Source organism: Coturnix japonica, chromosome 1 (assembly GCF_054131305.1).
Source record: "Coturnix japonica strain WE chromosome 1, WE-NBRP24, whole genome shotgun sequence".
Classification (NCBI taxonomy): domain Eukaryota; kingdom Metazoa; phylum Chordata; class Aves; order Galliformes; family Phasianidae; genus Coturnix; species Coturnix japonica.
The window spans coordinates 123,118,273-123,145,015 of NC_140663.1; the positions used below are offsets into that span (position 1 = coordinate 123,118,273).

The 26,743-nt window shown below is 42.6% G+C and overlaps 1 protein-coding gene across 15 annotated transcripts in view; it reads left to right on the forward strand.

Annotated features, from left to right (window-relative positions):
• Positions 1–26,398, forward strand: part of LOC146762692 (zinc finger protein 532-like) — a 105,815-nt gene extending 79,417 nt beyond the window's left edge. For all 15 annotated transcript variants that reach the window (XM_085533889.1, XM_085533789.1, XM_085533878.1 and 12 more), the window contains 3 exons: positions 22,821–22,933; positions 23,559–23,706; positions 24,612–26,398. In XM_085533889.1, the coding sequence (XP_085390015.1) occupies positions 22,821–22,933; positions 23,559–23,706; positions 24,612–25,106 (756 nt within the window). In that variant the 3' untranslated portion in view covers positions 25,107–26,398. The remainder of the gene's footprint in view (positions 1–22,820; positions 22,934–23,558; positions 23,707–24,611) is intronic.
• Positions 26,399–26,743: the final 345 nt, after the last annotated feature.

The window sequence follows — 26,743 nt, forward strand, 5'->3', positions numbered from 1 at the left end:
TCCCACATAATGTACTGCATATTGGTCATGATAAGATGGCACATCATTTTAAAATCATGCGGTGTTTAAACGGAGCTATCACATATGGATTGAATCACATTGACAGTATACGGGGAACCGATGCCATGGTCTTTGATCATGCGCCATAAATCTCGCAGGATACTATAGAATATAGCCTCCTACCGCAGCTCTTGCTTTGGGGCTACAATTATAGGGAATGCCCTTAACATTTCCATGTCTCCAGCTTTTCTAGACTCCCTCCAAACTAGTGCCCATACATTGCGTGGATCTGGGGGAGACAGATCCAGCTCTTCTTCAGAGTCTGTCAGGCCAGGATCAAAGGGATTGTCGAGGTACTCAGGAGGGGAGGCGGCAAGCCCCCTCTGCAGTGGTGATAATGAGGGGGTAGGTGGCACAGCATGTAAATCCAAGCAGGAGCCTGCAGCTCCTTCATTCTCGGGTGGCCCAGGGGGTGACTGATGATGAGCCCGCATGACTTTTTAAAGCTTCAAAAATTTTTCTCCAAGTTTCATGCAACCCGGACACCACCTTATCACCTTTAGTAGATGCATCCCACAATTTCAACCTGATCCTTTCCCAAGTCTCTGGATCGTAAACTGTCTGACTGGTGATGGAGGGATCCTTCATGGTGGCCCATGCAAGCATTTGCCGCAAATCAGGAGCGGATAGGATATTGATGCTCCCCATCGTTTAAGGATAGATCGAAAAGTAACTAGGAAATTTTTCTGTTCTGAGGTCATTTTGTTCTCCATAGTGCAGACGCTTACCTTAGTCCACCGAGAGGTAATCGAAGCAGTTAGGGATGATGAATCCTCAGTCTGCCGCATTTATCTCAGTGCTCCCCTGTACAGGTTTTCCACGCTTTTTTCAACATCTGCCATGTTTATTTCAAAGCATTTAGTGCGATCCACGTTTATTTCAATGCCTGCCGCATTTATTTCAATGTGTTCCGGACTGGTCAGTTTTCAAGTTAGGTTAAATCCCTGGTCAAGTCCCTGGTTGTGATCCTTGTGCATGGTCCCTGTTCGGGCGCCAGTTGTCAGCAACACAATACAGGGTTCTCATGCCAGGAAGATTTCTTTATTGTTGCAATGATCATAATCATAATGCTGTGTATATATCCCGCATATATTCTATATTCATATATATTCTACTCCTTCTTCTAAGCAAGCCTTTTTATACTCTAACATGCATACACAGTACATTTCCACTAACAATCCATTGGTTAGAAAGCAAGCAAATTCCACAACAATTCTTAATAATCAGCAGAGAGTTTATCTTTCACCTACGTACAAGACATCCCTGTTTGTTCAGACCTTCTGTCTCCTTTCCAGAGCCTCGTTATCAGTGAGTCAGTAAATGACAAGGCTGAGCTGGCCTCTCCATCTCCCACAGTCATCTAGTCTAGATGGCATCTAGAAAAACAGCAACTCAATTTGCATTCTCCACCAAAATCTCTCACGGTTTAAATGAAAAATCTACCTCTGTCCTTGACTTGGGGGGGGGGGGGGGGGGGGGGGGGGCGTGGTCCCCGCAGGGGCCCTAGGCCGAAAGGAAAAGTTAATTAGGAAAAGAAAAACAGTGGCAACGATCTAAGGAGGCGCACTTATTTACTTAATACTATATTGAAATACAGGATAATACAATATAATATAATATAATTGAAATTAAGCTAACAAATCAAGTAAAATAGGAGAGAGAAATGAGTCCCAAAACCGAGAGTCCTACTGTATAACTCTAGGCGAAACGGTGAAGGCTCCCACACACTCTCCTGAACTCCAGAACTCGAAAAAAATGTCAGTTCAGCCTGCGAGCGTGATAATATAGTGTCCAGGTCCCGTGACCCATCTCTGACCGTGATGCTCTCTGGGAGATGTAGTCTTCTTCTGTAAGTTGCAGATTCAGTAAAATTATTCATACTATATATGATGTTATGATGTGGAATACTGATAGCAAAATTACAAAATTAATAAACCATGACATTCCATCCCTCATTGTACATCATTACATTATGCTTATACACACATACACACTCATACGTATAGTTGTGAATAATCAGCAACCATATTTTCTCAACAATATATATTTATTCCATACAAATCCCTAAGTTGAGAAGAAAACTCTATAACCTAAGCCACTATTATTTATTAATTTTGAGAAAAATGGCAAAACTGACAGAAAGAGGAAAACGTCAGCCATGGAGGAGAAAGGCAGTGCTAGTAGGGCGTCCCCCACATCAAGGTGCACTCATCCTTTCCCAGCCGCCACAGCAGATTTCCTTTTGACTTATACTTATTTCCATGTGTGCTCTACACATGCATGGCCAGTGCACGATATAGAGTCCAGATGGAAAAACTTGCTTACAAAATGCCCAATTAAGGTATATAGGAAGAAGTGTTTCCTTAACATTAATCCACTCTATCTTAAGTCTGATATCTAATTGAAAATTCGTCAAATATTTTCTGAGACTCTACCTATATATCTACAAGAAAATCATTGGCTGCACTCCCCCAACATCAAATTCCCTTGTGGTACACATTGAACATTCCCATTTTTGTCCATCACCCACCACGTGCACCCAGGTCCCTGGGCAAAGACAGTACCCCGGAGAGGTTTGCCCTTTCCAGACGCTGGAAGGACCCAAACTGCTTTTCCCAACACGCTCTTTATGTGTACTACAGGAACCTTATCTCCCTCCACGGTACGTAGGGAGCTGGATTGATTAGGACCACTACGATTACTAGATCCTCGAGTGTTGACCAACCAGGTGGCTTCTGCTAAATGGTTCTCCCAATTTTTATATGTTCTGTCAACCATTGCTTTCAACATAGTTTTCAACAACCCATTGAATCGTTCAGTCTTACCAGAAGCTGGTGCATGATAGAGAACATGGTAAATCCACTCAATGCCATGATTTTTGGCCCAAGTGGTTACAAGAGAATTTTTGAAATGAGTCCCATTATCTGATTCAATTCTTTCCGGAGTGCCATGCCGCCACAGGATTTGCTTTTCCAACCCTAATATGGTGTTTCGGGCGGTAGCATGGGGTACTGCGTATGTTTCGAGCCACCCAGTGGTTGCCTCCACCATGGTGAGTACATAACATTGCGAGATCGTGGCAAGGTGATATAATCAACCTGCCATGCCTCTCCATATTAATATTTTGCCATCGCCCTTCCCCCCATAAAGGTTTCATCCCCTTGGCTTGTTTAATTATGGCGCATGTTTCACAGTCATGAATAACCTGAGCAATAGCGTCCATAGTTAAGTCCACCCCTCGGTCTCTGTCCCACTTATATGTTGCATCCCTTCCTTGATGACCTGAAGTCTCGTGGGCCCACCGAGCTAGGAATAATTCACCCTTGTTCTGCCAGTCCAAGTCTATTTGAGCCACCTCAATTTTGGCAGCTCGATCAACCTGATGGTTATTTTGATGTTCTTCAGTAGCCTTACTTTTAGGCACATGAGCATCTACATGGCGCACCTTTACAACAGTATTCCTTATTCGGGCAGCAATGTCTTTCCACAGTTCAACAGCCCAAGCAGGTTTACCCTTTCGTTGCCAATTATCATCTTCCCACTGTTGCAACCACCCCCATAAGGCATTGGCCACAATCCATGAATCAGTATAAAGATGAAGCATTGGCCACCTCTCCCGTTCAGCCACATCTAAAGCTAGCTGAACAGCCTTTACCTCTGCGAATTGACTTGATTCTCCTTTACCTTCAGTGGCCTCTGCAACTTGTCGTGTGGGGCTCCATACAGCAGCTTTCCATCTGCGATGCTTCCCTACAATACGACACGATCAGTCTGTGAATAGGGCAAATTTCATTTTCTGGTAGCTCGTTGTATGGTTTACACTTTTGTTGCTCATTGTATGGTGGTGCCTCTTTAGCACGTGATACCTCTTCTGTAGGTGAGGTTTCAATTTTTTTTACCCTCAGGTCTGTCCATGATCACCTCTAAGATTCCAGGACGGCTGAGTTTTCCCATTCGAGCTCGTTGAGTAATTAATGAAATCCACTTACTCCAAGTGGCATCAGGAGCATGATGGGTGGAGGGAACCTGTCCTTTAAACATCCAGTTTATTACTGGCAAGCGAGGTGCTAGAAGAAGCTGAACCTCTGTCCCAACTACTTCAGAAGCAGCCCGAACCCCCTCATACACGGCTAAGATCTCCTTCTCAGTCGGAGTGTAGCGCTCCTCAGACCCTTTATATGCTCGACTCCAAAATCCTAGGGGTCGGCCTCGGGTCTCTCCTGAGGCTCTTAGCCACAAACTCCAGGTGGGACCTTTCTCTCCTGCAGCAGTGTAGAGGATGTTCTTCACATCCTGCTCCGTCCGTACCGGCCCCAAGTCCACGGCACGGGCTATTTCTTGTTTTATCAGCTCAAAATCCTGCTGCTGCTCAGGACCCCATGAGAAATTATTCTTCTTCCGTGTTACCTGATAGAGAGGGCTCACTATGTGGCTGTAGTTTGGGACATGCATTCTCCAAAAGCCCACTACTCCCAGAAAAGATTGGGTCTCTGTTTTATTTTTGGGCGGAGACATAGCAGTGGTTTTGTCAGTCACATCTGCTGGGATGTGACGACGTCCATCTTGCCATTTTATACCTAAGAACTGGATTTCCTGGGCAGGCCCTTTCACCTTGCTGCGCTTAATGGCAAAACCAGCTTTCAAAAGAATTTGGATTATCTGTTTCCCTTTCTTGGAAACCTCTGCTGCTGTATGGCCCCACACTGCAATGTCATCAATATACTGCAAGTGTTCAGGAGCATTACCCTGTTCCAAAACAGCTTGGATCAATCCATGGCAAATTGATGGGCTGTGCTTCCACCCCTGAGGTAAACGGTTCCAGGTATACTGAATACCTCTCCAGGTAAAAACAAACTGTGGCCTACATTTTGCAGCCAATGGGATGGAAAAGAAGGCATTAGCAATATCAGTGGTGGCATACCACCTAGCTTCTTTTGACTCCAATTCATACTGGAGTTCTAGCATGTCTGGTACAGCAGCACTTAATGGAGGTATAACTTCATTCAGGCCACGGTAATCTACCGCAGCCTACATTCTCCACAGGCTTTACGCACTGGCCATATGGGGCTGTTAAAAGGCAAGTGCGTTTTGCTAATCACTCCCTTATTTTCTAATTGGTGAATTAGCTTGTGAATGGGGAGCAATGAGTCCCTATTGGTGCGGTACTGCCGTCTGTGAACCACTTTGGTGGCAATTGGTACCTCTTGGTCTTTTACCTGGAGCAACCCCACAGCAGAAGGATCATCTGACAGACCAGGTAAAGCTGACAGCTGCTTAACACCGTTTGTGTTAACAGCAGCTATCCCAAAGGCCCATCGATACCCCTTGGGATCCTTAAAATATCCCATCCTAAGGTAATCGATTCCCAGTACACATGGAGCCTCTGGACCAGTCACAATAGGGTGTCTCTGCCAGTTTTTACCAGTGAGGCTTATTTTGGCCTCCAACATAGTCAATTCTTGAGAACCCCCAGTCACTCCATGGATATATATTGGTTGTGTCCCTTGGTGACTTGAGGGCATTAGGGTGCATTGTGCACCAGTGTCCACCAAGGCTTTATATTTCTGTGGTCGAGATGTGCCTGGCCACTTAATCCACACAGTCCAGTATACTCTATTGTCCCTTTCCCCCCCCTGGCTGGGGGCAGGGACCCTCTATTGTTTCCCTCGTTGACTTGCAGCAACTGGAACTCTCCCCTTCTTGGAAGAGTTCACCTTGGTAGTTGTTTCACCTTGTAATTCTTTCACTCGTGCCTGAAGTGCAGAAGTGGATGAATTACACCACTTCTTCATGCCCTCCCCATGACTACAGAGGAAAAGCAACAAGGCAAGACGTGAAGTCTCATTGTTGATTCGAGGTGACTTATCATCGTCATTTGCTTGAATACGAGGACGTCTCTTTTTAATGGTTGAGATTTTCGATGATACAGGTCGAGAGGAACTCATGTTGTTTAGCTTCCTCAATAGGCGATTGTGGAAATCCTGGTTTCCATCATCTTGTACCACCATGGATTCATCTACATCAGGCACATTAGCCAATTTGTCAATAATATCATTTTGTGTTCCCTCCATTTTGTTTAATCTTTCCACAATTTTGACAATGGCTGAAGTATACAGATTAACTTCTGTAGCGCTTATAAATAATTCAAGTTCCTGAAGTCTGCAAATTAGTTCATTCACAAAGGGTTTCCTGTCCCCTTTGTCATATACTAATGCAAGTGCACTGGCATGCTTTTCTGGAGCTGCTTTTGTAAAGACACGCCACATTTCTCGTGGAACGCGGACTGCTTCAGGATCATGTAATTGGTCTGGATCATTACGATTGAACTCGCGGCTGTATAGCATTTCCACCAGAGCATTTTCTCTCAAAAATGCTTAGGCTGGAGGGTGCCGCACTCAGACTGGAGGGCGTCATACTTGGACTGGAGAGTATTGTGCTCGGTCTGGAGAGTGTCGTGCTCGGACCGGAGGGCGCTGTGCTCGGACTGGAGAGTGTCGTGCTCGGACCGGAGGGCGCTGTGCTCGGACTGGAGAGTGTCGTGCTCGGACCCGAGGGTGCTGTGCTCGGACTGGAGAGTGTCATGCTCGGACCGGAGGGCGCTGTGCTCGGACTGGAGAGTGTCGTGCTCGGACCGGAGGGCGCTGTGCTCGGACTGGAGAGTATCGTGCTCGAACCGGAGGGCGCTGTGCTCGGACTGGAGAGTGTTGAGTTGGGATTGCAGGGAGCTTTTCTCATCCCAAAGTTTTTCTGCGTCAGCTCTAAGATTCTCTTTCTTGTACCAGATTGAGTCTCGTTGGTACAGGAGATCTTTTCTCTCAGCTTCAAAAGCTTTTTCTCTCTCTACCTTCTCATCCCAAAGTTTTTCTGCGTCAGCTCTAAGACCCTCTTTCTCGTACCAGATTGAGTCTCGTTGGTACAGGAGATCTTTTCTCTCAGCTTCAAAAGCTTTTTCTCTCTCTACCTTCTCAGTCCAAAGTTTTTCTGCCTCAGCTCTGAGACTCTCCTTCTCGGCCCTGAGACTCTCTCTCTCAGCTTCAAAAACTTCCCTCTCAGGAATGGTATTGAATAAGGCCCGATAAGCATTAGCTAGGCCCAAAATCATTTGTGCCTCCTGAGATCTGCCTGAGCCACAACATTCCTGCCTCAAATATGCAATCAAACTCTCAGGATTCTTCAAGTGTTCAGGAGTGAAGCTCCATAACACTGAAGATGTCTGTTCTTTGAGAATCTCTTCAAAGCCTCTCCACACTCCCTGCCACTCAGTATTCTCTGGTTCTAGGGAAGACTTCCTCCGGATGTTATAAATCCAGATACTGAGTGAGATTATTACAATAATCAACAGTAAGATCAGGGAGATTGAGAGTGTGGCCCACTGATCATTCAAAAACTGCATAAAGGATTCATAGAAAGAAAGAGGAGCATGCTTAAAAATCACCATTTCTGTATAATTAGTTGCATTAGTTGCTCCCTCTGGAGCTGTACACAGATACGAAGTGAGCATTGCTAACCATGCTTTCAATCCATTATACAATTGTATAGCTCCATAAGAAAAAGTGGCTAGCTTAAACATGACCCAATATGTTCGGAGCGTCTCAAAAAAGGAACCAATGGCACACAGTCCCTGGTAAAACAAATTTAGTAGAGAAAACATTTTATTTTTTTTTTTCCCTTTTTTTCCTCCAATAGAGAGAAAAAAGTAAAAGAAAACAAAGCTCAGCAGTGTTTATAAAATATACCGAAGTATTGGCAGTCCGCCTGGACTTTCAAGGTCAAGCTCGCAGGTGCAGAACCGCAAACACGAGATAGCTCCTTAACAGGGAAAAAAACTCGTAGCTCTGTTAAAAGCTAAAAGAGCAGCAGAAGAAAACACAGAAAAACAGCAACTCAATATGCCCGCATTCTCCACCAAAATCTGTCACGGTTTGAACTAAAAATCCACCTGCGTCTGTGACAGGGGGCCCTAGGCCCCAGAGGGGCCCTAGGCCGAAAGGAAAAAGTTAATTAGGAAAACAGCGGCAACGATCTAAGAAGGCACACTTATTTACTAAATACTATATCGAAATACAGGATAACACAATATAATACAATATAATTGAAAATTGAAAATTGAGCTAACGAATCAAGCAAAATAGGAGAGAGAATGAGTCCCGTAACCGAGAGGCCTACTGTGAATCTAAGCGAACGGCTGAAGGCTCCCACACAATCCCCTGAACGCCAGAACTCGAAAGATGTCAGTCTAGTCTGCGACAGAGTTAATATAGAGTCCAGGTCCCGTGACCTATCGTGTTGCTCTCCACGAGATGTAGTCTTCTTCTGTAAGTTGCAGATTCAGTAAAATTATTCATGTTTTATATGATGTTATGATGTTGAATACTGATAGCAAAATTACAAAATTATTAAACCATGACAGCATCTACATGGCGCACCTTTACAACAGTGTTCCTTATTCGGGCAGCCATGACTTTCCACAGTTCAGCAGCCCAAATAGTTTTACCCCTTAGTTGCCAGTTATCATCTTCTCACTGCTGCAACCACCCCCATAAGGCATTTGCCACCATCCATGAATCAGTATAAAGATGAAGCATTGGCCACCTCTCCCATTCAGCCACATCTAAAGCCAGCGCAACAGCCTTTACCTCTGCAAATTGGCTTGATTCTCCTTTACCTTCAGTGGCCTCTGCAACTTGTCGTGTGGGGCTCCATACAGCAGCTTTCCATCTGCGATGCTTCCCTACAATACGACACGATCAGTCTGTGAATAGGGCAAATCTCATTTTCTGGTAGCTCGTTGTATGGTTTACACTTTTGTTGCTCATTGTATGGTGGCGCCTCTTTAGCACGTGATACCTCTTCTGTAGGTGAGGTTTCAATTTTTTTTACCCTCAGGTCAGTCCATGATCACCTCTAAGATTCCAGGACGGCTGAGCTTTCCCATTCGAGCTCATTGTGTAATTAATGAAATCGTTTTACTACAAGTGGCATCAGTAGCATGATGGGTGGAGGGAACCTGTCCTTTAAACATCCTGTTTATTACTGGCAAGCGAGGTGCTAGAAGGAGCTGTACTTCGGCACCAACTACTTCAGAAGCAGCCCGAACCCGCTTATACATGGCTAAGATCTCCTTCTCAGTTGGAGTGTAGCGCTCTATCACGGGTTATTTAGATTTACCTATGCCCGTGAAAAAGGAAGCCACCCCGTGGGCCCCCTCCCCCCCGGGGCCCGGAAAGGAGGGGAAAAGGGGAATGAGGTAAAAACAGCGGCAATCTAAGGAGGAAAAACTTATTTTACTAAATATGATATCAAAATACAAGATAACAGAATATAATATAATTGAGGCTAACAAATCGAACAAACAGAGAGAGAGAGTCCCCGAAAACTGAGAGGCCTACTGTGAACTCTAGGCGACATGGCTGGAACGCTTCCCACTCTCCGAGAAGTTCGAGAGAAGAAGGAGGGCAATCCAGACTGGGAACAAGATTATATAGCATCCTGGTCCCTTGACTTATCATTACCCCTGTTGTTCTCTGGGATATGTAGTCTTCTTCTGTGGACTGCACATTCAATAAAAGTAACCATAGTTTACATGATGTTATGATGTGGAATACTGATAGCAAAATTACAAAACCATGACATTCCACCCCTTATTCTACATTATTACATCAGGGTTAATATATATACATATATATACACGTATGTAAAACTATGATAGCTAAATAGTAGAATTGCTTGTAACATAACTAAATGTACAACTATAATAACTAAAATACACTACACATGCAAACATATATATATATAAAGATACATAAAATTATTGACTGCACTCCCCCAGCATCAAATTCCCTTGTGGTACACATTGAACATCCCCATCCTTCTGCATTACCCACCAAGTGCACCCAGGTCCCTGGGCAAAGACAGTTCCATGGATAGGTTTGTCCTTTCCAGAAGCTGGAAGGACCCAAACAGCTTTTCCCAACATGTTCTTTACATGCACAACAGGGACCTTATCTCCTTCTACAGTGTGTAGGGGGCTAGATTGACTAGGACCAACACGATTGACAGATCCTCTAGTATTGACCAACCAAGTGGTTTCTGCCAGATTCTTCTCCCAGTGCTTAAATGTTCCACCACCCATTGCTTTCAACATAGTTTTCAACAACCCATTGTATCGTTCAATTTTATCAGAAGCTGGTGCATGGTAGGGAATATGATAAATCCACTCAATGCCATGATCTTTGGCCCTAGTATTTATAGGAGAATTTTTGAAATGTGTCCCATTATCAGATTCATTTCTTTCTGGGGTGCCATGTCGCCATAGGACTTGTTTCTCAAGATCTCATATGGTGTTTCGAGCAGTAGCATGAGGTACTGCGTATGTTTCAAGCCACCCAGTGGTTGCCTCTACCATGGTGAGTACATAACACTTACCACTGCGAGATCGTGGCAAAGTGATATAATCAACCTGCCACGCCTCCCCATATTTATACTTTTGCCATCGCCCTTCCCCCCAGAGAGGTTTCATCCTTTTGGCTTGATTAATTATGGCGCATGTTTCACAATCATGAATAATCTGCGCAATAGCGTCCACGGTTAAGTCCACCCCTCGGTCTCTGGCCCACTTATATGTCGCGTCTCTTCATTGATGACCTGAGGTCTCATGAGCCGATCGAGCTAGAAATAATTCGCCCTTATTCTGCCAGTCCAAATCGATTTGAGCCACCTCAGTTCTGGCAGCTTTATCTACCTGATGGTTGTTTTGTTGTTCTTCAGTAGCCCGACTCTTGGGCACGTGTGCATCCACGTGACGCACCTTTATAACCATATTCTTTGTTCGGGCAGCAATGTCCTTCCACAGTTCTGCAGCCCAAACAGATTTAGCCCTCCGTTGCCAGTTATTTTGTTCCCACCGCTGTTCCCACGTTCTTGAGACCCCTTTATATGCTCGACTCCAAAATCCCAGGGGTCGGCCTGTCCCATCTGTACTGTCCCCAAGGCCACAGCATGGGCTATCTCTTCTTTTTTCTGCTCAAAAGCCTGCTGCTGCTCAGGACCCCATGAGAAATTATTCTTGCTCTGTGTTACCTGATAGAGGGGGCTCACTATGTGGCTGTAGCTTGGGACATGCATTCCCCAAAAGCCCACTACTCCCAGAAAAGATTGGGTCTCTGTCTTGTTGGTGGGCGGAGACATAGCAGTGATTTTGTCAGCCACATCAGCTGGGATGTGACGATGCCCATCTTGCCATTTTATACCTAAGAACTGGATTTCTTGGGCAGGCCCCTTCACTTTGCTGCGCTTAATGGCAAAACCAGCTTGCAAAAGAATTTGGATTATCTGTTTTCCTTTCTTGAAAACTTCTGCTGCTGTATGGCCCCACACTACAATATCATCAATATACTGCAAGTGTTCAGGAGCATTACCCTGTTGCAAAACAGCTTGGATCATTCCATGGCAAATGGTTGGGCTGTGCTTCCACCCTTGATGTAAACGGTTCCAGGTATACTGATCACCTCTCCAGGTAAAAGCAAACTGAGGCCTACATTTTGCAGCCAATGGGATGGAAAAGAAGGCATTAGCAATATCAGTGGTGGCATACCTCTTGACTTCTTTTGTCTCCAGTTCATACTGGAGTTCTAGCATGTCTGGTACAGCAACACTCAATGGGTGTGTGACTTCATTCAGGCCGCGGTAATCTGCCGTCAACCTACATTCTCCACAGGCTTTACGCACTGGCCATATGGGGCTGTTGAAAGGCGAGTGAGTTTTGCTAATCACTCCCTGATTCTCTAATTGGCGAATTAGCTTGTGAATGGGGTGCAATGAGTCCCTATTGGTGCGGTACTGCCGTCTGTGAACCACTTTGGTGGTAATTGGTACCTCTTGGTCTTTTACCTGGAGCAACCCCACAGCAGAAGGATCATCTGACAGACCAGGTAAAGTTGACAGCTGCTTAACACCATTTGTGTTAACAGCAGCTATCCCAAAGGTCCATCGATACCCCTTGGGATCCTTAAAATATCCAGTCCTAAGGTAATCGATTCCCAGTATACATGGAGCCTCTGGACCAGTCACAGTAAGGTGTTTTTGCCAGTTTTTACCAGTGAGGCTTATTTCGGCCTCCAACATAGTCAATTCTTGAGAACCCCCAGTCACTCCATGGATATATATTGGTTGTGTCCCTTGGTGACTTGAGGGCATTAGGGTGCATTGAGCACCACTGTCCACCATGTCTTTATATTTCTGTGGTTAAGATGTGCCAGGCCATCTAATCCACACAGTCCAATATACTCTATAGTTACTTTCCCCCCAACTGGATGGGGGCAGGTCCCCTTTAATGGTTACCTCGGTGGCTTGCAGAAACTGGAACTTTCCCCTTTTTGGAAGAGTTCGCCTTGGTAGTTGTTTTGCGTTGTAATTCTTTCGCTCGTGCTTGAAGTGCAGAAGTGCATGAATTATACAACTTCTTCATATCCTCCCCATGATTACTCAAAAATTACAACAAAGCAAAATACATGGTCTTATTGTTGTCACTTGCTTGAATATGAGGACGTCTCTTTTTTACGGTTGAGATTTTCGATGATATGCGTCCGGAGGAACTCATGTTGTTTGGCTTTCTCAATAGGAATTCATGGGAATCCTGGTCTCCATCATCTGGTACCACCCCGGATTCATCTACATCAGGCACATTAGCCTATTTACAGTCAATAATATCATCCTCAGTTTTGTCTAACATTTCCACTATTCTGGCAATGGCTGAAATATAAAGATTAACTTCTGTAGCGCTTATAAATAATTCAAGTTCCTGAAGCCTGCTAATTATTTCATTCACAAGGGGTTTCCTTTCCCCTTTGCCGTATACTAATGCAAGTGCACTGGCATGCTTTTCTTGAGCTGCCTTTGTAAAGTCACGCCACATTTGTCGTGGAACGCGGACTGCTTCAGGATCATGTAATTGGTTTGGATTGTTACGATTGAAGTGGGGGCTGTATAGCATTTCCACCAGAGCACTTTCTCTCAAAAATTGGATACCTTTCTCTATATCAGTCCATTTCTTTCTCTCAGGCTCCAAGTCCCGTTTAAAGGGGAATCTATTACTGCTATCAACATCTGCTTCCAATGGTTGTAGGACCGATTTTGGCATGTGCCAATACCTCTGTCCACATGTGAGTCCCTGGAAATGCTACCTAGTTGGCAAGCTTCACTGCCATCATGCCACGCACTGTTGGCACCATTGTCCCAGCAGCGAAGAAACCAAGTGACCATATGTTCTTTTGTCTGACGTGTGAAATCCTTTCTTAGATCTCGAATTTCACTCAGTTTAAAAGATCGATCAATAATGGTCGTAATACTTTGCTCACCATTTGCTCTATCAAGAGTCCCAGGTGTTGATGGTGGCAACTGTGTTGATGAGGCTGCCCCATCTATAAGTTTGGACTCAAGAAATTCTCGTAAAGAAAATCTAGCTTTTGGCTCCTCTTCAGACTCTGACTCTGACCCTTGAATTATTTCTTCCAGGTAACCCTCCTTCTTTTTCCTCTCTCCTAACTTCCTCTGCTCCTCTAACTTCTTCTGCTCCTCTAACATCTTTTTATACCCCTCTAACATCCTCTGCTCTTCCAACTTCTTCTGGTCTTCTGAGTCCCCCTGCTTTCCTGAGTCCCCCTGCTCTCCTGAGTCCTGCTCTCCTAACTCCCTCCGCTCTTCTAACTCCTTCTGCATTTTCTCTAACTGAGTTGAAACTCATTTTGTTTTTCGCCCTCTTACAGGGGCAACCAACTTTGCATCTGGTGTCCCCGATGGTTGGTCCAATTGGACTACATGTGCTCCCGGTGGCCGGTCAGATTGTACTACATGTGCCCCCGGTGGCTGGCCAAATTGGACTACATGTGCCCCTGGTAGTTGGTTAAATACATTCATCTCACCCCGGAGGGCACATAGCTGGTCTCGGAGAGCGTTCTGCTCAAACTGGACGGCACCGAGCTCAGTCTGGAGGCTGTCGTAGTTGGACTGGAGAGTGCTGTACCCGGACCGGAGGGCGTTATGCTCGGACCGGAGGGCATTGTGCTCAGTCTGGAGAGTGTTGTGCTCGGTCCGGAGGGCATTGTGCTCAGTCTGGAGAGTGTTGTGCTCGGTCCGGAGGGCATTGTGCTCAGTCTGAAGAGTGTTGTGCTCGGTCCGGAGGGCATTGTGCTCAGTCTGAAGAGTGTTGTGCTCGGACGGAAGGGTGTCGCAATTGGGTTGGAAGGCATCGTGCTTCGGCTGGAGGGTGCTGCGCTCAGACTGGAGAGCGTCGTACTTGGACTGGAGAGTGTTGTACCCGGACGGGAGGGTATTGTTCTCTGACCGGAGGATGTTACACTCAGACCGAAGAGCGCTGTGCTCTGACCGGAGGGCATTATGCTTAGACTGGAGGGTGTTGAGTTTGGATTGCATACTCTCATTCTCGGCCCTGAGACTCTCTCTCTCAGCCTCAAAATCTTCCCTCTCCGTAATGGTATTGAATAAGGCCCGATAAGCATTAGCTAGGCCCCAAGTCATTTGTGCCTCCTGAGATGTGCCTGAGCCACAACATTCCTGTCTCAAATATGCGGTCAAACTCTCAGGATTCTTTAAGTGTTCAGGAGTAAAGCTCTATGACACTAAAGATGTCTGTCCTCTACAAGTCTCTCCAAAGTCTCTCCACACTCCCTGCCACTCAGTATTCTCTGGTTCTAGGGAATACTTCCTCAGGGTGTAATAAATCCAGATACTGAATGAGACTATTACAGTAACCGACAGTATGTGCAGGGAGACTGACACGATTGACAATGTGTGTCAACTGGGCCAACTGGTCATTCGAAGACTGCTTAAAGGATGCAAAGAAAAAAGGAGGAGCACGCTCAAAAACCACAATTTCTGTACTATTAGTTGCATTAGTCGCTCCCTCTGGAGATGCATGCAGATACCAAGTAAGCATTGCTAACCATAATTTCAATCGATTATATATATCTATAGCTCCAAAGGAAAAAGTTGCTAGCTTAAACATGCTCCAATATGTTTGGAGCATCTCAAAAGAGGAACTAATGACACGCAGTCCCTTGTAAAACAAATTTACTAGAGAAAACATTTTTTTTTTCCTTTTTTTTTTTTTTCTTCAATAGAAAGAAAAAAAAAAGTAAAAAAAAAAAAAGCAGAGCTCAACAGTATTTACAAATATCCCGGTATATTGGCAGTCCTATACCGGGAAATGCAAACCTAAGATAGCTCCTTAACAGAAAAAAAAACCTCGTAGCTAAAAGATCTACAGAAGAAAAACTGAAAAACAGCAACTCAATTTGCCTGCATTCTCCACCAAAATCTGTCACGGTTTAAATGAAAAATCTACCTCCTTCCTTGACGGGTGGGGGGTGGGGGGGTGCCGTGGTCACCGCAGGGGCCCTAGACCGAAAGGAAAAGTTAATTAGGAAAAGAAAAACAGCGGCAACGATCTAAGGAGGCACAATTATTTACTTAAATACTATATCGAAATACGGGATAATACAATATAATATAATATAATTGAAATTAAGCTAACAAATCAAGCAAAATAGGAGAGAGAAATGAGTCCCAAAACCGAGAGGCCTACTGTATAACTCTAGGCGAAACGGTGAAGGCTTCCACACACTCTCCTGAATGCCAGAACTCAAAAATAACGTCAGTTCAGCCTGGGATTGAGATAATATAGTGTCCAGGTCCCGTGACTTATCTCTGACCGTGATGTTCTCTGGGAGATGTAGTCTTCTTCTGTAAGTTGCAGATTCAGTAAAATTATTCATGCTTTATATGATGTTATGATGTGGAATATTGATAGCAAAATTACCAAATTATTAAACCTTGACAACCCCACAACCTCTCTGGACAGACTGTTCCAGTGTTCTGTCACTTTCACCGTAAAGTTTTTCTTGTATTTATGTGCAACCTCCTGTGTTCCAGCTTGCACCCATTGCCCTTTGTCCTATCATTGGATGTCACTGAGACGAGCCTGGCTCCATCCTCATGACACTCACCCTTTATATATTTATAAACGTTAATGAGGTCACCTCTCAGTGACCCAGCATCCTCAGCCACTCCTCATAAGGGAGATGCTCTGTTCACTTAATCATTTTTGTGGCTCTGCGCTGGACTCTCTCAAGCAGTTCCTTGTCCTTCTTGAACTGAGAGGCACAGAACTGGACACAATACTCCATATGCAGTCTCACCAGGGCAGAGTAGAGGGGGAGGAGAACCTCTCTTGACCTACTAACCACACCCCTTCTAATGCACCCTAGGATGCCATTGGCCTTCTTGGCTACAAGGGTACAGTTCTGGGTCATGGTCATCCTGCTCTCCACCAGGACCCCAGGTCCCTTTCCCCTGTGTTGCTTTCCAACAGGTCAGTTCCCAACCTATTCTGGTACTTGGGGTTGTTCTTGCCCAGTGACTTTACACTTTCCTTGTTGTATTTCATTAAATTTTTCCCCTCCCAACTCTCCAGCCTGTCCAGGTCTCGCTAGATGGCAGCACAAACTTCTGGTGTGTAAACCACTCCTCCCAGTTTTGTGTCATCAGCAAACTTGCTGATCGTGCACTCTATTCCCTCATCCAAGTCATTGATGAATATATTGAATAACACTGGTCCCAGTACCAATCCTTGAGGGACTCCACTAGACACAGGCCTCCAACTGGACTCCATCCCATTGACCATAACTCTCTGGCTTCTTCCATTCAGCCACTTCACAATCCACCTCACTACCCAATTGTCCAGACCACACTTCCTCAGTTTAGCTGTGAGGATGCTGTGGGAGAAGGTGTCAAATGCTTTACTGAAATCAAGATAGACCACACCCACTGCTTTACCATAATCTATCCACCTGGTTATTTCTTCATAAAAGGCTACCAGGTTGGTCAAGCACAGCTTCCCCTTGGTGAAGCCATGCTGACTACCTCTAATGACCCTCTTATCCTTGATATGCCTAGAGACAGTGTCAAGGATAAGCTGTTCCATCACCTTTCCAGTGATGGAGGTGAGGCTGACCGGTCTATAGTTACCAGGGTCCTCCTTCTTGCCCTTTTTGAAGACTGTGGTGACATTTGCTTTCGTCTAGTCCTTAGGCTCCTCTCCTGTTCCACACAATTTACCAAAGATGATGGAAAGCAGCCTAGCAATGACTTCTGCCATTTCCCTCAGCACCTGCGGGTGCATCCCATCAGGGCCCATGAATTTCTGGATGTCCGGATTGCTTAACTGTTCCATAACCCAGTCCTCATCAACTGAGGCAAACTCCTCCTTTATCCTGGCTTCCTCTGGGGCCTCAGGGCTATGGGGCTCATCAGAACAGCCTCCAGCAGTACAGACAGAGATAAAGAAAGCATTCAGTAACTCTGCCTTCTCTGTATCTTCTATCACCAGGGCACCCGCCTCATTCATCAGTGGGCCTACATTGCCTCCAGTGTATGTTAGTTTTATCTGCAATGTATTTGAAGAAGCCCTTTTGTTGTCCTTCACCCCTCTTGCAAGGTTTAATTCTAAGGAGGCATTAGCTTTCCTAGTAGTTTCCTCTGACAACAGTCTTATAACCCTCCCAAGTGTCCAGCCCCTCCTTCCGTGATCTATAAACTCTCCTCTTCCACTTGAGCTTGGCCAGCAGTTCCCTGTTTAATCATACAGGTCTCCTGGCTCCCTTTCTCGACTTCCTACCTGTTTGGGATGCTATGATTTTGTGCTTGGAAAAAGCGGTCCTTGAATGCTAACCAACTATCTTGGGCCCCTTTACCTTCAAGTACCTTGTCCCACGGGATATCCTTTAGCAATTGCTTGAAAAGGCCAAAGTTGGCCCTTCTAAAGTCTGGGGTTGTGATTCTGCTCAATATTCATGGTCGCTTCAACTAAGGCTGCCCTCAACCTTCACCACTTCAAACAGACCCTCCTTATTGCTGAGGGTGTACTCGATACCACTGTCCATGTCACCAACAAAGATGTTAAATAGCACCAATCCCAACAACAGTCCCTGAGGAATGCCATTCATTACTGCTCTCCACTGGGACATTGAGTCGTTGACTGCAACTCTGTGTGCAACCATCCAGCCAATTCCTTATCCAGTGTGTGGTCCATCCATCAAATCCATTTTTCTCCAATTTGACAACCAGGATGTTGTGCAGGACCATGTCAAATGAATTGCACAAGTCCAGGTAGATGACACCGGTCACTCTTCACATGTATAACATTCAGATTTATATATTCTGCATGTTAGCAGTACTGCATGTTACACAAAAATACTTATTCTAGTTGCTATCTCAATGAAAATATTCAATTTTCCCATGCACACCATGTGATGGTTCCCCAGATTCTACTGTCTTTATCCTATGTTTATTCCCTAGTTTGATTTGGCTTACATGAGGAAGCCATCTGTTCATCTTAAAACACAAGAATTAGTGTTATGATATTGTCTCTCTTTCATTCCTAGAATGCATGTCTTTTTGATTTCTCTTCATAAACCACTCTTGACACTGTGCATTCTCATTGCCCATTCTATTTTTCCTACGCACATTTTTAAAGAGGGTAACCCAAAGAGTAATACAGTACTTCAGGTGAAGGGCATTCTTCTTCATTCAATAAGATTACAGTATATAGAGAAAGAGATTATATATTATAATACACTAATAGACATACTATATCTGCTCATTATTTTTATTTAATTTCATGTACTAATACTTTTGCTTAATTTTTTTGCTGGTTTTAGTTATTTTGTTTTTGGCCAGCACTACAGAAATATGTGCATCCTATATTTTATTTAGGTCTCTATGTAGAATCATCCCAGCAAATTTAGAATGAATGAGTTCAGGTACTGGGTGCTGCTGAGGACAGTTCTCCTGCTGCTGTTTCTGACCAAGAACTTGAGGGTGCATCTGCCCTGTGCAGGGGCCTTGCCAAAGATGCCTCAGCTGCCTTGATGGAGTTTGTATGTTGGTACAGTATTGTGTTCTAAGCTTTTATAAATTCTTCCCAGAGCACTTCAATTATAAGCATACTGCAAAACCATGCTGCAAAATGTACTGATTAATGCATTAGCAGTAATGAGTATGCACTGTGTTTACACATTGTCAGGCTTTCACCTTGTCACGGTTTAAACGAAAATCTACCTGCGTCCGTGACAGGAGGCCATAGGCCCCGCAGGGGCCCTAAGCCGAAAGGAAAAGTTAATTAGGAAAAGAAAACAGTGGCAATGATCTAAGGAGGCACACTTATTTACTAAATACTATATTGAAATACAGAATAACACAATATAATATAATATAATTGAAATTAAGCTAACGAATCAAGCAAAATAGGAGAGAGAAATGAGTCCCAAAACCGAGAGGCCTACTGTGAAATCTAGGCGAAACGGTGAAGGCTCCCACACACTGCTCTCCTGAATGCCAGAACTCGAAAGACGTCAGTCCAGCCTGGGATTGAGATAATATAGTGTCCAGGTCCCATGACTTATCTCTGACCGTGATGTTGTCTGGGATATGTAGTCTTCTTCTGTAAGTTGCAGATTCAGTAAAAATATTCATGATTTATATGATGTTATGATGTGGAATACTGATAGCAAAATTACAAAATTATTAAACCATGACACATCTTTAACAATTGTAGAAAAATGTGTTGATTTACACTTTTGTTTTGTGTTTTTTGTTTTGTTTTTTTTTGTTTTGTTTTTGGCCTTTAAATATGAAAAGAAAGTAGTTTGGGTTGAGCAGCAATGTGCCTCTAAAGGCATTATGTAAATAACTATCTCTAGTAAGATAACCATATCTTGTTTCCTAATGGGATGCCTCCCATTTGAGTCAGTGACCTTTCAGAAATGCTTTTCTTTCTTTCCCCCACATTCCTGTAATTGTAATCTTGATAGCAAAAGGTCTCTCTTCTCTCCATAATTACTTTTACTCCCCAGTAATATGTACAAGCCCTCCATCATTCACTCTAAACTTTGCAGTAAATCATAACTTTCAATAATGGCACCACCTCCTTAGATCTCCACTGACTTATAGATACTGTAGATATTTCCAAGCAGTGTAACCATTACAAAGAAAATGAGCATCAAAGTAGCATTCAGAATTCAGATCACAAATATAAGATGAATATCATATCATGAGTGGTATTCCCCAGGATGTCAGTATTGGGGCCTGTCCTGTTTAATAGCTTTATTGATGACCTGGACAAGGAGACTGACTGCACACTCAGTAAGCTTTCAGATAACACCAAATTGGGAGAAAGTGTCGATCTGCCAGGGGGTAGGAAGGTCCTACAGAGGGATCTGGAGAGGCTGGATCAATGGGCTGAAGCCAATGGGATGAAGTTCAACAAGACTAAGCGCCAGATCCTACGCTTTGGCCACAACAACCCCATTTAATGCTACAGGCTTGGGGCAGAGTAGATGGAAGACTGGAAGAAATGGACCTGGGAGTGTTGGTCGATGCTCAGTTAAACGTGAGCCAACAATGCTCCCAGGTAGCCAAGAAGGCACCTTAGCTTGTATCAGAAATAGTGTTGCCAGCAGGAACAGGGAAGTGATCATCCCTCTGTACTCATCTCTACTGAGGCTGCACCTCAAGTACTGTGTTCAGTTTCAGGCCCCTCACTACAAGAAAGACATTGAGTCCCTAGAGTGTGTTCAGAGAAAGGCAACAAATCTGGTGAGGAGTCTGGAGCACAAGTCTTACGAGGAGCAGCTGAGGAATCAGGGATTGTTTAATCTGGAGGAGACTCAAGGGAGACCTTATCGCTCTCTACAACTCCCTGAAAGGAGGTTGTGGTAAGGTCAGTCTTCTCCTATATAACTAGTGATAGGACTAGAGGGAATGGCCTCAAGTGGCACCAGGGGAGGTTCAGGTTGTATATTAGGAATAATTCCTTCTCCAAAAATGTGTTCAGGCACTGGAACAGGCTGCCCAGGGAGGTGGTTGAGTTGCTGTTACTGGAGGTGTTCAAGAAACATTTAGATGTTGTACTAAGGACTTGTTTTTTTGCGGATATATTGATGGTAGTTAGACAGTTGGACTAGGTTATCTTAGAGGTCTTTTCCAACCTTTGTGATTCTATGGTTCTATGAATGTTTTTCAGTTCCTTAAGCATTTCTGTATGGCTTGATCTTGATTGTATTTAGGATTGAGAATTATTTTTTAGTTTAGATAAGGCACCAGAAAATGACTTGTATAATAGTAAAATTTGTGAATTGTTGTGTATCTCTATTTTTTAGGAATTTGTGACTTCCTCAGAACCTAAGAATAAGTAACCCAACCCTTTAACATTATTTTCCATACAAAAACTTTGCTATTGAGTGCTTTGGTACATAGGGACAGATCTTGTATGTATTCTTTTGAAGAATCAAGTAGGGTCCAATTCCAAGCACTGATCAAAGTCTTTGTCTCACTGGCTTCAGCTGAGATAGCAGAATGACATTACATTACTTGCTTTTTTCAGTTTCCCAAAGAATTGTAGGAAATAAAGCATTATTGACACTGTGAAGGAAAGTTCTGTTCTCTGCTAGAGCAGGAAAAAGCAGTCTGGGAAGTGTGATTTCTTCTTCTAGATAACTGGACTGATCACATGAGACTGTCCATTCCTTCACTTGTACCTGGCCAGCAGAGTAAAATGCTTGAAATATTCTTCCTCGGAGTAGAATGCTTGAAATCTGGGTGCAAGTGACCAGAATTTCTTTCATGGCATTCCAATAAAATCAATTTCTTCTTTAGAACCTGGATACCCTGATTCTGGCAGGAATCATTGTGCAGAATGCTGAGTTTGGGTTACTGGCTCTGAATGGATTGTTGAAAAGTCTTAAATGAGATTTGTTTGATCATTCTTTGGATTTAATTTTCTAGATGTTATGTTGATTTCCTTATTAGTAACAAAGCAGTAGAGAATTACAGATAGGAGCTTGAAAAATCTACTTAATTGTGAAAGAAAGTAGGAGATTTGATTGGGAATATTTCAGTTTTCTTGCTGCAACTACTGATAAGACAGGCCGATTTCCACTGAGTTCTAAGATTGTTCATGTGCTAGTAAGTTTAAAGCATAGGGCCATGTCATTCATTCTTGGGGCTTTTATAGTTTTATAGTATAACATGATTTCTTCAGATACTAGAGCTCCCATAAGTGTGTTCAGCTGGAATGGCATAGATGGAGACTACTCCATCCTTTTTACTTTCTTTTTCTTTATCTTTCTATGTAACAAAACACATAGATTTCTCCAAACACATGTCCCTCTAGTTGGCATCTGACTGCTTCTCTCATTTCCTTGTGACTTTTCTGAGCCTTGTTGGCACATCAGTATTCATGATGATTTACTTTAGTCCTTATTTAAAGGGTGCCCTTCACCCTCATCTTGTGGGTGACTGGTAACCTCTCAGTCAGCAGCTGCAGAAGTCATTTGGTAATGGGAAGGGAAAGGTGACTTTATGGTGAAAGCACATCTCTGTTCATGCTGCCTTTACCAATCTAGAAATAGCCCCCTGATCTTCTTACTTCTTTGATGGAAGAACTTCACTTCATCCACCGTCTGTGGTACCTGTTTACAGTCTTTGGTAGGTGTGTGCTGGCCACACTGCTTTGAAAAAGATCTACTTCCTCTGCCTCCTACAGTGCTGCTGTAGGAAAGGTGTGTGCTTGAATATACAGTGCCAGATACTGTTAATTATGTTTCTTTCCTATTATTAGAGGGTTTGACACATGCACTACTTTTGCTTAGCTTTTTTAAAATTAATGTGTTTTTCTTCTTTTAAAGCAAACGAAGAAACACCCTTGTCAACAATGTGACAAATCTTTCAGTTCATCCCATAGTTTATGTCGTCACAATCGTATCAAGCACAAAGGCATTAGGAAGTTTTATACATGCTCGTAAGTTCTACTTCTATTTATTTTGTAAAGATACTAGGGACAGAGTATAAACCAACAATAAACACTGTTAATTGAATTTCTCTTCATAACTTTTCCAAGCATTGAGGTTAGACTAACTCAACCTAACCTCAGTCCCATACATTGGTTCCTAGGAGATAAAAGAATTTGGACTTGAATGCAGAATTAAGACATCTTTGGAGCTAGCACTCATCCTTCATGGAAAATGATTGTTTTCTTGCTGAAATTTGGTTTAGGGAGAACTTAAGTGATTAACTGAATGTACAGTTTAGTTACATTAAGAGACGTATAAGAAACAAACTCAAATGCTTTTGGTTTTTTTCTGACCCGCATTTTATACTGTTTTGGATATTATCTTCAGAGAACTTTTCTCTCATTTGCTGTGAATATAAGCTTCTCAAATTTTTGCGGTTTTGATTTTTAGTTGTTCTCCCTTTCTTACAATATTTGTGCAACTGATTGGAAATGCACTGTCTTTAATATTATCTTTAATAGATTGGATTTGTCTGGGCTTATTTACTAGTTCTGTTCACAATTCTCTAGAATAGTACATCTATTTTTAAGCATGACATTTGAACCTCTACATGCCTGCTCTGTGTTTATATAGGCACTGCCCAGATTCAAGACGTACTTTTACCAAGCGATTGATGTTGGAAAAACATATTCAATTGATGCATGGCATTAAAGACCCTGATGTAAAAGAAATGACTGAATTGACTAATATGGAAGAAAGGGAAGTAAAAGAAGATACAAAGGTAATCACTTAGAAGATTAATTCAGTCAATGAACAAAATTTTTGTGGGTATACATTCAGGATCTTTAAATAGATGCAGATATTTTGATACCATAACATTATGCTCCATAATACTGAGCCCCCAGAATGTCTCAAAGGTTTCGCCAAAAAATTCTGTTATGTTTGAACTGAAACTTTTTTTTTCAAAAGACTTACAGTTTATTTTATTCACTGAATAATGGAGAATATAGCTTACCTGTTTGGTTTATAAGCACTTTTCAAAACCTCTGCAACTAAGTCCTCTTATAGCTGTAGAAAAGCTACAGGTTGCATAGAAGAATTGTGAGCTTATCCCAAATACCCAGCCTTGAGTTTATTTAACATAAATGTTAGAATGAAACTGCTTTCAGTCTGATGATGAATGTTAGGAGGAAAGAAAAAATAAGACAGCACTGTCCAAAGACTTGTGCTTCACCCTTTGACAATATATTAATTTAGTTACTAATAATCAGGAGATAATCGAGTCAAATTTCATTTATGAAATACTAAGTGTAGTTGAAGTACAGTTTCAGAAGGTAGGTATTGCTGAAAAGTTCCTAGACATATTCTGCATTCTATACACAACTGCAGTCACATTAATGTGTACTTGCAGTTACACTGGCAAATACTTATTCTTATTTATACAGTGCATTAGATGCTGCTGCTTTATCAGAGGTGACAAAATAAAATTTGTATGCAATTTATAGTAAGAAAAACCCTTATTTTTCTAACATGTACAACATATATTTGCTTGTATTATTTCAAATACTGTATTTATCAAAGTTGCACTGGAACCTACCAGGGGAAAGTTTTTGTAGTTAGCAGTCATGATTGTTGCAGTCAATGCATATTTATGCTTACAAAAATACTATTTATGACTTTTTTTAGGTTCCTAGTCCAAAGCGTAAACTGGAAGAACCTGTACTAGAATTCAGGCCTCCACGAGGTGCAATCACACAACCACTGAAGAAGCTAAAAATAAATGTTTTTAAGGTTCACAAGTGTGCTGTCTGTGGCTTTACAACAGAAAATCTTCTTCAGTTTCATGAACATATTCCTCAGCATAAATCTGATGGCTCTTCATACCAGTGCAGGGAGTGTGGACTCTGCTACACGTCTCATGTGTCTCTCTCTAGGCATCTCTTCATTGTACACAAGCTGAAGGAGCCACAGACAGTATCAAAGCAGAATGGATCCAGAGAGGATAATCAGGAAGAGAATAAACCCAACCATGAGGATGAATTGTCTGACAACACGGTGTTGGACAGAAGATGCAAAGTGTGCACAAAGACTTTTGAAACTGAAGCAGCCTTAAATACTCACATGAGAACACATGGCATGGCCTTCATTAAGTCAAAAAGAATGAGCTCAGCTGAAAAGTGATCAGATCATTGGGATACAGAAATCTCTCTCCACATTGGAATAATAATGACATTTTTGTTATAGAAAGTTCAAGGTATAATAGTGTTAACAGTACTGTTCAGGCTGTTGCAATATATTCTGCATAATAATGTCCCCCTTCGCCTCATTGTCTATACCCTCAAAACCACTGAAGCAGTATTTGAGTTGAAAAGAGTTTGTATATACTTAAGCTAATAACTTTTATACTCTTTGTTATGTGCTTGTATTGGTATCTAGTGGAAAAAAATGGTTTTTGTTTTGTTTCTGGTTTGTTTTTTTTTTTTTTTGTAGTACATTTCTCTAAAACAGAGTTCTTAATGCTGGGGCAGTTTCTTGGGTTCTCTTGAACTGTTTCGTGTATGAATGTTTCTGAAAGAAAGCTTAGCAGAAGGCAGTGCTTTGAGGGGAAAAAAAGAAGAAAGAAAGCCAAGGGGAGATGTTAAATTTCACAACACTCGTGCTTCTAAATGTGTTAGGAAGCTTTTAAACTTCCTCTCTAAAAAAAAATACCACTGCACATGTAAAGTGCAGTGCTGATTTAGGTGTTAACAACAAAACAGGTGTGCATATATATATATATATAAGTAATTTTTAGCCATCAGGTGCGTGTGGTCAAAGCTCAATTAGTTATAAAAGGGCTGGGCTACTCTGGATTAAACAAGTAAGATGAAATTAGAGGAACAGGCATATAATTAAGATTTTTTTGTTATGTAATTTACTAAATGTATAGAAGCAATTACACAGCATTATGTATTTTCTGGTTATCAATAGAAGATAGTTAACATTTGCTGCCAAGGATGGTGTTTCCCATCTCTGTAAGCTAATGCCAAATGTTCTGGTGCTCAGCGTTACATTCAACCACAGCCATCAAGAAGCAAACACACCACACAGCAGCCTACGTGAGTATAACTGGGGCTTCACTGTTAGCACAGACCTTACATAGCTCAGCCATTTCAAAGTACATCTAACATCACTAGTTATGCTTTCACCAAGGACAGAAAGGTACTATACTGTCCCTTTCATATATGGTTCTCTGTAATACTTATATTTCTGTTTTGTTTTTGCATTTTGTACCTTGTATGTATCCCTACAAAACTGTTTTGTACTTTTCTCTTAAAAACAAATAGTTTACATATAGATAGCTGCATGATATACATTAATAATTGTTCATTTCCTTAAAGGTCTCCCTGATGTCAGATGTTACTATATACTATGCCAATTACGACTGTATTAAACATTTCATATGTAAATAAATGTGGAACATTTATCCCAAAGTATTTGTGAGATTCTGTTATTCATCATTAAATTTTAGCAATTTTAAAGATGGAAGTGTTAGAAAAAAATATGGATCTTCCTCAGCCACCTATGTAATCCTTCTTAATCGCTCTGGAAATAGTGTATTGGATACATGAATTCCCCATGACACGGGGGGAGTAGACCCCCCCCAGCCCCCAAAAATGGGAAGGGAAAAGGGTTGGGAGATGGGAGCTGGCTCAAGGAAACAAACAGAGCAGCTGCAACAATCTAAGGAGGAAAGCTTATTTTACTAACTATGATATCGGAATGCAAGATAACACACTATAATACAATCTAACTGAAAGTGAGGCTAATAAATGAAG